This window comes from Barbus barbus, assembly GCF_936440315.1.
Source record: "Barbus barbus genome assembly, chromosome: 27".
Taxonomy (NCBI): Eukaryota; Metazoa; Chordata; class Actinopteri; order Cypriniformes; family Cyprinidae; genus Barbus; species Barbus barbus.
Window position 1 is genome coordinate 17,592,707 of NC_136755.1, and position 13,423 is coordinate 17,606,129.

Here is a 13,423-nt window from a genome sequence, read left to right on the forward strand (position 1 = left end):
AGGAACTGCTCTTAGATGATGAGTCAAAGAGAAGAAGAGGCAAAGTTTAAATGTTCAACAGTCGCCGATATTTCAAAGTGCGAGCGTGAGAAACGGATATTCAGAAGGAGAAATGCTGAAACCTAAGCACTTCTTCTTCTGCTGACTGCGTGCGAATCCTGATTAATATTCCACGGCTTCATGCCTGGACTAGACCCCCTTTGATCCAGGTGGAAGGGAATCGCAAGCTAGCGGTTCTATTGGCATTAACATGGAGGGAGGACTACAGCGACTGTCAAATACAACAAACTCCTACAGCACTCGAACTTAACCCCACGCTGACCCCCGGCTGGACAGAGAATCCTGCTTGCGGCTTGAGCGTCGCTATGTGTTGGCTAAATGAAAAATGGATATAATTAGCAACATGATTGGACTGTGAAGGAAATTTATCAACCCTGCTTTTATACTAATTGGTCACATCACTCAAGACAGAGACACCGCTCTACACCTTTAAGGCAAGACGAGGGGAAGCTGAAAAAAAGACCACCGTCAGGTTCATTACAGACAAAATGAGCAAAGAATTCCAGCTGGGCTCATTATCTCTCCCAGACATGAAGTGCATTTTAATTCAGACAGTGATAGCCGTCGCCGCTACATAATTACTCAACACGTCGACTGCGGCCATGTCGAAGGACACCGTGGGCGCTCATTTTGAATTCAGCATTATAAAAGAGCAGCCTCTAAATGAACTCGTGAACTTATCAGTTTGAGATATTATAGCTCAAGTGAGGGCATAAACGAAAGGCCAGGAATACGCGCACCACAAGATTATTTCCAATAGTGCGTCTTACTGTCTCATCGGCCACAATTTAAAACTCGCTGACCCCAACACAACAAAGGGTTCAGCTGAGATTAACCTTGTGACAGAGAACCACGCTGTCTGCATTCACAAAACTTCCTGGACACCAATGGTAAATATACAAACCTCCCTGTACATTCTACCACAAATGCTAACCTGAAGCTGCTAATATATATATCTGATTGTCCATAAATCCATTTATTGTCTATAAATTATAAATTTAGTATTTTTCTTTTATTTAGCTATTTTTTTATTTATATTACATACGTTTTTCTTATTTTGTTCCTCCTCTTTTTCACATTATATATATGGTGACACTACTTCGATAGTCCACTTTAGATATTCTACTAACAGTAAGCAACTTTGCAACTACATGTCAACTAGCAGTCATTAGAGTATTAGTAGACTGTCTGCTTAATAACTTCTAACACTTTATATTGATGGGTCAACAAAATACAACATACTGACTATGAGGATCTTTGCAAGTATATGCCAGCTTATTCTACTAACCCTAAACCTACTCTAACAGTCTACTCTGAGAGTTAGTAGACATGTAGTTGCAAATTAATGAGAAGTAGTTGTCACGTAGTTACAAAGTTATTTATAGATAGAAGAAAGTCTAAAGGTGGACAATCAAAATGAAGTGGAACCATATATAATATATATATATATATATATATACAGTCAGGTCCATAAATATTGGGACATCGACACAATTCTAACATTTTTGGCTCTATACACCACCACAATGGATTTCAAATGAAACAAACAAGATGTGCTTTAACTGCAGACTGTCAGCTTTAATTTGAGGGTATTTACATCCGAATCAGGTGAACGGTGTAGGAATTACAACAGTTTGCATATGTGCCTCCCACTTGTTAAGGGACCAAAAGTAATGGGACAATTGGCTTCTCAGCTGTTCCATGGCCAGGTGTGTGTTATTCCCTCATTATCCCAATTACAATGAGCAGATAAAAGGTCCAGAGTTCATTTCAAGTGTGCTATTTGCATTTGGAATCTGTTGCTGTCAACTGTCAAGATGAGATCCAAAGAGCTGTCACTATCAGTGAAGCAAGCCATCATTAGGCTGAAAAAAACTAAACAAACCCATCAGAGAGATAGCAAAAACATTAGGTGTGGCCAAAACAACTGTTTGGAACATTCTTAAAAAGAAGGAACGCACCGGTGAGCTCAGCAACAGCAAAAGACCCGGAAGACCATGGAAAACAACTGTGGTGGATGACCGAAGAATTCTTTCCCTGGTGAAGAAAACACCCTTCACAACAGTTGGCCAGATCAAGAACACTCTCCAGGAGGTAGGTGTATGTGTGTCAAAGTCAACAATCAAGAGAAGACTTCACCAGAGTGAATAAGGAGGGTTCACCACAAGATGTAAACCATTGGTGAGCCTCAAAAACAGGAAGGCCAGATTAGAGTTTGCCAAACGACATCTAAAAAAGCCTTCACAGTTCTGGAACAACATCCTATGGACAGATGAGACCAAGATCAACTTGTACCAGAGTGATGGGAAGAGAAGAGTATGGAGAAGGAAAGGAACTGCTCATGATCCTAAGCATACCACCTCATCAGTGAAGCATGGTGGTGGTAGTGTCATGGCGTGGGCATGTATGGCTGCCAGTGGAACTGGTTCTCTTGTATTTATTGATGATGTGACTGCTGACAAAAGCAGCAGGATGAATTCTGAAGTGTTTTGGGCAATATTATCTGCTCATATTCAGCCAAATGCTTCAGAACTCACTGGACGGCGCTTCACAGTGCAGATGGACAACGACCCAAAGCATACTGCAAAAGCCAGCAAAGAGTTTTTGAAGGGAAAGAAGTGGACTGTTATGCAATGGCCAAGTCAATCACCTGACCTGAATCCGATTGAGCATGCATTTCACTTGCTGAAGACAAAACTGAAGGGAAAATGCCCCAAGAACAAGCAGGAACTGAAGAAGGTTGCAGTAGAGGCCTGGCAGAGCATCACCAGGGATGAAACCAGAGTCTGGTGATGTCTATGCGTTCCAGACTTCAGGCTGTAGGATTTGCAACCAAGTATTAAAAAGTGAAAGTTTGATTTATGATTATTATTCTGTCCCATTACTTTTGGTCCCTTAACAAGTGGGAGGCACATATGCAAACTGTTGTAATTCCTACACCGTTCACCTGATTTGGATGTAAATACCCTCAAATTAAAGCTGACAGTCTGCAGTTAAAGCACATCGTGTTTGAAATCCATTGTGGTGGTGTATAGAGCCAAAAATGTTAGAATTGTGTCGATGTCCCAATATTTATGGACCTGACTGTATATTAGTGCTGTCAAAATTAGCACGTTAACACAGGCGACACATTTTTTCAGTTTAACGCGTTCAAATTATTTAACGCAGGAGCGGGGCCTAGGGTTGGCCACCCCACTCATAACTGCTAATTCTGTCTCTTTTTTCTTGACAAGAAGTGTATTTATTCAGTCGCAGAACATCTTTACGAGCACATCAAACACGGCAGTGGCAAATAGCTTTGGTTTTATATTTAATGTGATTACATTAATGTTATAAATTGAGATTACAAGAATGTAAAAGGAATACTGCTGTAAAATTTATTTGTTTAAAGTGTTTGCAAACCAATTGCAATTTTGTTCATATAGCAGTACTTTTAAATGAAAAAAGTGCACAATACACTACTTTTGAATTCATAATTGAATTTTGTGCATAATGCGATTAATCGTGAGTAATCACAAGAAAATCATGCGATATATATTCAGTTCAATTGAATTCAAGAAAATTTCAGATTTAAAATTTGACCCGTGGCAAAGCCCGTAGTTGGAGAAATGGAGATGCACAGTGTTGCCAACTTAGCGACTTTGCAGACCCCTTTGGCGACTTTTTTTCCCCCTCTTCAAAAAAGAGCCTAGCGACAAATCTTTAGGGTCTTGCTCCCAGCGCGCACACACACCTCTCTCTCTCTCTCTCTCTCTTTGCGTCTGCTCTGTTCAACGAGCGACGGAGAGGAGCAGCGCTTTCAGTTAAACACAGACATGTTGCTTCTCTGATTTTGCATGCACTTATAGCCAAAATCACATCACAGTTATTGTCATTATCTTATGTGCATTTGATTTCATCAGATGACGGCTCGATTATCATGATTTTTGTGCAGATTAACATCTTGGAAGGGAGCTGGTTATGTAGACTTAATGGGTCGCATTTCAATCTACTATTTCATATTCATTCTGTTGTCTGACAACAGAAACTGTAAAATAGATAAATGAACAGTTTTATTGAGAATTTAGCTGCTTCAAAAGTACAGTATGTGGGCACAGAGAGAGAGGCAAACAAATCTAATAATAAATAATAAATGTATATTTTGCATGTTCAGAAGAAGAGCTGCCCTGTCATGCAAAAATGTAAACAGGTTTGTGTAAGTAAATTACTCCGTGCAAAGAAAGAGAAGTAATGGGAACCTGGAATTTCTTTTTCCATGTGTATAATAGACATGAGCAAGTTCTTTGAAAAACATCTATGACCTTTGAAACATGTCTGGTCTTCATGCTGAAGCTTCTATGCTGACTATGGTTTCAATGATAATAATAATCATACATTTGCATAAAGCATCCATATTTGTCCATGCCCATGTTGATTAGAGTATTAAAAACTAATTTAAGGTACATTTAGAACAAATAAAAATGTGCGATTAAGTTGCGATTAATCACGAGTTTACTCATGACAATCATGCGATTAATCACGGAAAAAATGTTTTTTAAATAATCGATCGAAAGCCCTAATATATATATAGTACACTGTACACTATATTAATGTTACTGTTGTAATTTATATATACTGTATTATTCTCTTTATACACATTATTCAACAATCTAAAGCAATACCACAGCCATAGAGAATAGCTTATAGATTTCTTTACCTGATGAATGCAAGAGACAGGACGTAATCAGAGTTGACGGCTATGAGCCAGTCGCAGTCCTTGCTGTGCGGGTATGGATGAGGGAAGTTGGGTGACAGAATAAACCCAGAGGAACCGGTGAGATTGCCCCCACACGGAGCTGGGGAAACACAGAGGACTCATATCAGCAGCATATGGGCATTAGTAACACATGAGGAGAATCTCTTATTAAAACATGCGGCTTGAACATCTGTGCGAACCAGGGGCCCAGAGAAAGAGTGCTGGAGTGAACATGCAGAGACAGAGATATTGAGACAATTTTAAGCTCCTCTGAGGAACCGGGCCATGTAAAGCGCTCATATCTTATATATGAGAATGAGAACTACAGCAAGAGAGAAAGGTTATTTAGAATATGAAAGGATAAGATGAAAATCCTGTACCCTCACTTTCCTGCTTCCAAAATGAAGTATCTTTTGAAAGAAAGAGACAATCCGTATCTCGTAACTTGATATTCATTCATTTGGGCACACTTTCATGTCACTTAGTTGATAAGGAATCTCAATGGTGTCGGGTCCCTCAGTTTGCGTACAGCTCTTGAGAATGGGCTGATAAAAACTGCCTAATTTTAGAGCACTTTTTAGACACAAGTTCTGTTGTCAACATCTAAACTAAAGCAATATGTACCAATTAACTCAGCCTCTTAGATGTCTCAAAATCATGAATATGCATTATGAACATGAGTAAAACATTACTTCTTACATTCGAGGCTTTGTCTAATGTTTACAGATCAGCATATAGGATACAGTGTACAAATATAAAACACTATTATGCCTTTTTCAAAGCATCAGGGACACAAATACCATTTTTGAGTAAACTATTACATACTGTATCTTTATTAAACTATTATTTATCATAAAACTAACCACCCAGGAAAAGAAGCTCGTTTTAAACGCATATATCTGTATCAGAGGTCTTTTTGACTGCATCTAACAATTAAAATCATATAACAATTAACATTGTAATTTAGAGATAACTTGTTGAATCAGTATTCAATTACAGTAAAAAATTAAATGGCTAAAATATGTCACACAATCCTGCCATTGTGACACAAAGTAAATAAATATTTTTTTAAACTTAAAAATGCAGTAAATTAACTGTAAATATAATATAATATTATTAAATATAATTTATACAAACCAACATTTGGTCCCAAACTAGCCTGCTACCCATCTTGCCATTTTTAATGCATTTATTTAATTTATTATGTGTTTATTTCATTGTAATGTTTGTTTAATATAATTTAATAACTTAAAAAGATCACACAAATGTTACATGCATTGTTACTTCTGTGTAGCTTTGTTAAAGCCTGTATAATTCTAAAGCCAAATACTCATTCTAACAGATTCATTCCTTTAATTAAATTCAAAGATAAACCCTTACCTATACAGACAGGAGGGCTTGGTTGCCAATAGTAGCGGTTCTCCACTTGTATGCAAGTAATCTTTACATCTCCCTGCAGTTCATACCCAGGATCACATTGAAAGGTCACAGTGTCTCCAGGCTCCCGACCATCTCCATTACGACTGCCGTTCATAGGCACTCCTGGATCCCTACAGGCAGTGGCCACTGAGCCTGTAATCACATTCAAACCAATTAACAGTCAATTAGCACCTTATGAGCAGTTACTGTATGCTGTCAATCGAAATACAGGGCTCCAATCAGAACTCTAGAAGAAAAAAAAAAAATCAACTCACTGGAGAACTCTATGGCAAATCCAGACTTGCTGATGTAGAAGTCAGTCTCGAACTGAATGGTAACCATGTTAAGGGTACTGTGGATGTTCTCCGGTAGCAGAGAGCCGCTCACCTCCCTCAAAGACATCTCATTCTCTGGAGGCCCGTCCCATACCCTCAGGATGTCGTGGGACGCTTCGGTGTCGAAGGCTAGAAACTGCAGGCTGTTAATATAAAAATAAACACGAGATGTATCCAGTCATACAAGTCATGTTTCATTAGATGCACAATGTACGGTGATAGAAACAATTCATTATTATTCCAATGCATAAAACAAAAAACATCCAAGAGTTATTATAGTTATCTAAACCTAATAAACTTTTGATACTTGAAATACTGGAAACAAGCCTTAAACTTATTTTATTTCAGCTAGTTGCTAAGGCAATATTGTTCATTTTCATTTAGTTTAACTTGTACTAATGTACTGAAATAACAAATTACAACTGAAATAAAAAAATAATAAAAACTTTATAGTCAATAGGCCTTTATCACAGTCCGTGTGTCGTCACATCCGGCTCCGATTAGTAGCACAAGGGAATTTCCGCCTACTTTGTCAATGGACAGACGCCAGTTTTGTGAAGAAAATCAAACTAATTTAGTTTAGTTGAACAATGACGCAATAAACACTGTTAAAACTGCGTATTTATACCGATTCCACACCATGTATCATGTCATCCTTCATTTTAATGTGTAACATTAGCCAATCTGAGCAACGCGACTGTCAGCGCTGCCAGTCCGATTAATGAAGAGCACGCAGTTACTGCCAGAGGAATAGGCCTACTGATTTTATTTTTAATATTGTTTATTTTTTAATTATATTTACGGTGATTAACCTCCAGCTCTTATTCACAGTATAATGATATTCAATCGTTGCACGCAATCACAGAGAATAACTCGATTAAGATAATCAAACTTTTTTTATTATCGTCTATGGGCTGGAAATATTTCTTTATTTGAACAACTTCAATTTGATGCAATTATAGAGGACTGAATCATAAAGTCAGCGTGTGAAAAAATTAGAGCATTAGGCCTGTTTAATTTAATCCTCCTATACAGCCTTTAGTCATAATGTTTTAAGCTTTGGCTAATTCTAATGCTTATTAATGTGATATGTTGTTTGTATAGTTTTCTCGCTGTTCTGTAATGAAATAAGGTGATCAGACAGTGAAGAATTGCCTATACACATACAGTATGGCTCGCGCGCTCCTGTTAAAGTCATGAAATACACATCGGAGTATCGTGACAACATATTCCTTCGTTTCATAATACTCAATTAATTGTTGTAAACTGAGATTGGTGTCTTTAGAAGACGTATATGTGCTCAATTCTACATAAATTATCCACAACAATGCCATGCTATGGGTCCAGCCATTGATAGAGGCTGCAGCAGAAGTTCTTTTACTCTACTATTTGAATCTTCTGCTTTTTGAATGCGGAAGTGTGATAAAGGCCTATAAAAAGACAAAAACGTAAAATTAATACGACTACTAAATTTAAAACGAGAAGACAAAATATAAATACAGTATAAAAACTAATTAAAACGTTAACATATACTCTCAATAATACTAAAATGTCATTAAGTGTTTCATATTTACATCACTCAGCAGATTATTTCATATTTACTGTGAATACAGTAGATAAGAGAGTTTGATTTGGCAGAAATTAATGTTCAAAATTCTTTGCAGAGCCGTGACGAATCACACAGAGGTAGTGTCAGACAATCATATCGCAAATATTATGCTCCAGGGTTCAATAATTGAGGAGAACAATCGCATCTCTTTTCTGAGCAGCAGTCCTTGATAACAATTTAGCAATCTGGTCTGATCGAGACATCAGCCGCAGATGAACAAATAATGAACGAGTATACGATTTCAAAAAGCTTTTGCTGCTGAGAGAATTGGGAAGAGGACAAATTATTGGGTTGTAGTCCAACATTAAAAGTGCAACAGCGTTTTAAGCTTTTTAATGAGTTTGGCCATGCAGCTGGTAAACAAAGAGATTTACGCGGTACCATCAGCTCATCTGATGTCTCCTTTTCTCACTGTACATCAATGGCCAGGTCTGCCATTAGAGGTTTATTGATAGATAAAGACCTTTAGTCTCAGCTGAATTCGCTGACTGCATTCTTATGGGCTCGGTAATGTTCCAATTGCTAATTCTAGAGGAAGACCGACAGCAGATGGACAGTTGGAAACGAATACTTATCAGCACCTGATAATGTTGCCCGAATCCACCTCGACAAACCAGGTACAGCGCAGATTGTTGTCATAGGGGAACGGATAACCTGGAGACAAAATGCGTCCTGATGTTTCCCCTTTAAAACGTCCGCCGCATTCAGCTGGGAAAAAGAAAGGACAAAACGAGGTGGGAGGAAGAGACAGAAAGAGAATTCAGAAGACGAATTAAACAGTGGTGAGTTTATGCATACTCTCACACTTGTACAAACACATCATGGCCCCTGAAGATTTGCAGGCGAGCACTGAAATAATTAGGGGTGCCTGGCAAACAAGCACAACAGTCAGAGAATAAAAAGCAGTGTAAAACGTGCAGTTAGATCAATAAAGTACCGTGAGGTTTTCAGACATCTAAACAGTGCAAAAAGTTCCTGGATTGTACAGAAAAAAAATTTTTATAAAAAAAAAAAAGAAAAGAAAAAAAGATGTATGCCAAAAAAAAAAAAAAAAAAAAGAGAGGAATTGAAGTGAGTGAAGTGACATTCAGCCAAGCATGGTGACCAATACTCGGAATTCGTGCTCTGCATTTAACCCATCCAACGTGCACACACACACACACACACACACACAGCAGTGAACACACACACACACCCGGAGCAGTGGGCAGCCATTTTATGCTGCAGCGCCCGGGGAGCAGTTGGGGGTTCGGTGCCTTGCTCAAGGGCACCTCAGTCGTGGTATTGAGGGAGGAGAGAGCGCTGTACATTCACTCCCCCCACCTACAATCCCTGCCGGCCGGAGACTCGAACCCGTAACTTTTGGATTACAAGGCCGACTCACTAACCATTAGGCCACGACTTCCCCCTGAAGTTGAACTACTGAAGCTGAATAATTTAGTTTTAGATTTTATACTACAGTGAACCAGTTACCCCTCCCAGCATCCTAGGTTGTATTTTATGGTTGTATTTTATTTTATATGATCAATATATATATTGATAAAATATGATCAATATTGATAAAGCCTGCAACTCAGTCAATTACAGTCAGCAATGTGTCAAGTATTGAGGCTTGGTTTTAACTGTGGTGGGAAACAGTCCCATTAGACCAGTGGTTTTCACACTTTTTTAAGAGCGACCCTATTTTATTATTTTTAAATTGACGCAATATATATAAAGAAAGAAATAAGGAAGGAAGGAAGGAAGGAAGGAAGGAAAGACAACTGCGCTACAGGCCGATCTCGAGTCTCTTCGTAGAGCTCGGGAAAGTTGCTCTGTTCCAAAATCAAATCACTGCCGGTGCTTCTGAAATTAGTGAGGATGCTTTGCCTTCATGAACATCTATTCTGACATATATGTTGTCCAGTTATGATTATCACAATGTCATTACGATTTCGAGAGAATATGCGGATGTCACTTCCGAAAGTTTGTTGCAAGTACGCCACAGTTGTCCTCTTAGCAGCATGAAAAACAAAACTTTTATTCAAATTCTGAATGGAGAATATGCAAAGAAAGCTCGCAAAGTGCGCTTCCCTAAAAAGCTGTCACTCATTTCAATTTATCGCGATCTCTAATTCCGCTATAATCAATGAATCTGTCAACACGGCACAATTAATCTCTTATTTACTTCACCTCCACACTTTGTTCATTATAATCAGAGGATTCGCGCTGCGAGCTTCCAGAACTCTTGACTGAACCAGGGGGCTGTTCCATAAAAGACGCTAAGAAAAGCGGGGATTAAAGTCCAAAACCTGACTTGAAATAACCTAATAAATCAATCGGGACTAAAGCGGTTCCATAAACGACAATTCAAGTTCACGCAATCTGGCTAATGCTATCCAGGTTCAGTGAGTCAGGCTAATGTGACGTACACGCTTATTCTGAAGCAGCCCTTAATGTCGATCATGGATCAAATCGATCCACCATAGCAAACAGCGAATATTTGTGCTGTTTAACGCATTTGAAACATTGTATTTTCCTCAGTGCATAACTGATACGTCACAGGTATATTTTTTACATCTGTAAATGTCAGAAAGCCATGCAAATATATCCATTTAGCTGTCAGGAGTGGGCGGGGCTTATGCGAGAGAGAACGAGCGCTGCGGCGCGCATGCGCGCTACACAGACAGAGCAGAATAGAATACTAGCGCAAGAATTCTGAATAAAATATACATTCTGCTAAAATATTTGTTGTTGGACATTAAATGTGACACATAGAATTTTCCTACATATAAGTGTATTTTTATGATAGCAGCAACTGTTAATCACTAGCTCAATGAGTTAAATGTGTGTTCCTCTTATCAGTTAAAATGTACTCTGATTTCTATTATAAATTTACATTTTTAATTCAGTGATTTTAACTTTTGATTGTGTTTTTATGCTTTAATGCTTTAAAGAGCCATTTTAGATTGTAATGTTTTAATGTTCTAATAACCATAAAAGGTACAGCTGTCATAAATTCAGAGAGAAAGGCTGCATGGCTAGAAACTTCTGATCAACTTCTGATTTAACTATGTTAAAATGTCATTCGCCTACATTTTGGGCACAATACATTAAATACAGTTGGTTGAAGCCTATTTTTTATTTATTTGATTATTTAAGGTGTATTTTCTGTATACTTTTATTTTTGGACCGATAATAAATTAAACTGACTGTATGTGAGAGGGTCGGTGGTAATATGGATGCGTTCCTATTGGTCAGTGTTAGAGGAGCTCAGCTTAGCCTGACAGTTAGCCTGCTCCGGACCAGGTTAGTTTGCCAGCATAAGTTGCCGGGGTAACTGAGTTTGAACTTTTTTAAGTTTGATTTATGAAACCGAATCTACCAAAAATAAGACTGACTAACCGAAATAAGCCTGGTTTATACTCTAATCTTGGTTTATGGAACAGCCCCCAGAACACTCGCGCTCTGAGCGGTGAGTGGATTCTGACTAAAACTCCTCTGATTGGCCATTGCGTAATAGAAATCAATAGATATGTCTCTGATTTGCTACAATGTACAACGCTGAAAAAACAGAGCACAAACACAAATACACATTTGATACTGACCTGGGGCCTGTTCCATAAAAGACGCTAAGAAAAGATTAAAGTCCAAAACCTGACTTGAAATAACCTAACACAAACCAATCGGGACTAAAGCGGTTTCATAAAGGACAATTCAAGTTAATGCAATCTGACTAATTCGATCCAGGTTCAATGAGTCAGGATAATGTGACGAACACGCTTATTCTGAAGCAGCCCTTAATGTCGATCATAGATCAATTCGATCCACCATAGCAAACAGCGAATATTTGTGCTGTTTAACGCATTTGAAACATTGTGTTTTCCTCAGTGCATAACTGACACGCCACAGGTATATTTTTCCTCTGTAAATGCCAGAAAGTCATGCAAATATATCCATTTAGCTGTCAGGAGTGGGCGGGGCTTACGCGAGTGAACGATCCCTGCGGCGCGCATGCGCGCTACACAGACAGAGCAGGATAGAATAATGGTGCAAGAATTCTGAATAAAATATACATTTTGCTAAAAATATTTGTTGTTGGACATTAAATGTGACACATAGAATTTTAATCCTACATTTAAGTGTATTTTTATGATAGCAGTAACTTAATCAAATGTAAGATGGCTAATAGCCTACAGCAATAGCTCAAATGAGTTAAATGTGTGTTCTTCTTATCAGTTAAAATGTACTCTGATTTCTATTATTTATTTACATTTTTAATTCAGTGATTTTCACTTTTGATTGTGTTTTTATGCTTTAATGCTTTAAAGAGCCTTTTTAGATTGTAATGTTTTAATGTTCTAATAACCATAAAAGGTACAGCTGTCATAAATTCAGAGAGAAAGGCTGCATGGCTACAAACTTCTGATCAACTGAATGCACTAGTAGCCACAATGTTAAAATGTCATTAGCCTACATTTTGGGCACAATACATTAAATATATACATTAAATTAAATAGCTTTTTTTATTTTATTTTATTATTTAAGGTGTATTTTCTGTATACTTTTATTTTTTATTTTTGAATTTATTTATTAATAAATTCAACTGATTGTATGTGAGAGAGTCAGTAGTAATATTGATGCGTTCCTATTGGTAAGTGTTAGAGGAGCTCAGCTTAGCCTGACAGTTAGCCTGCTCCGGACCAGGTTAGTTTGCCAGCATAAGTTGCCGGGGTAACTGAGTTTGAATTTTTTTAAGTTTGATTTATGAAACCGAATCTACCAAAAATAAGCCTGACTAACCGAAATAAGCCTGGCTTATACTCTAATCTTGGTTTATGGAACAGCCCCCAGGTTAGTTTGCCAGCATAAGTTGCCACAGTGACTGAGCTTGAGCTATGGTAATTTTGCTTTCAGAAACCAAATCAAGTGAAAATAAGTCAGAATTACTGAAATAAGCCTGGCTTATTTGGTAAACTTGTTTTATGGAACAGGCCCCTGAGGCGGCTGCCGGTTACTTTTGTTTTGTTGTTTATGTTTATTTAGTTGCTTCTTTCCTGAGTCTTGAACTTTGTTACATACATACGTTTTCCTTAAATCATCCTGGCGACCCATTTTTTCAGTCTCGCGACCCACCCGAGGGTCGCAACCCAGGGTTTGAAAACCACTGCATTAGACTACACTTATTTATTTTTACCTCTAATAAAATTAAGAATTAAATGTGCTGTACACATTTAGATGTGTGATTCCATCTCAACCATTTTCATTGTCTTCAATGTCTGGCTT

General features: G+C 37.9%; 1 protein-coding gene across 1 annotated transcript in view; it reads right to left on the minus strand.

Moving 5' to 3' along the window:
* LOC306846787 (CUB and sushi domain-containing protein 3-like) overlaps nucleotides 1-13,423 on the minus strand; it is a gene marked incomplete at its 5' end in the record, with an annotated part of 460,366 nt that overhangs the window by 117,062 nt on the left and 329,881 nt on the right. The window contains 4 exons of the mRNA XM_079380399.1: nucleotides 4,757-4,895; nucleotides 6,176-6,367; nucleotides 6,490-6,692; nucleotides 8,740-8,866. Of these exons, the coding sequence (XP_079236525.1) occupies nucleotides 4,757-4,895; nucleotides 6,176-6,367; nucleotides 6,490-6,692; nucleotides 8,740-8,866 (661 nt within the window). The remainder of the gene's footprint in view (nucleotides 1-4,756; nucleotides 4,896-6,175; nucleotides 6,368-6,489; nucleotides 6,693-8,739; nucleotides 8,867-13,423) is intronic.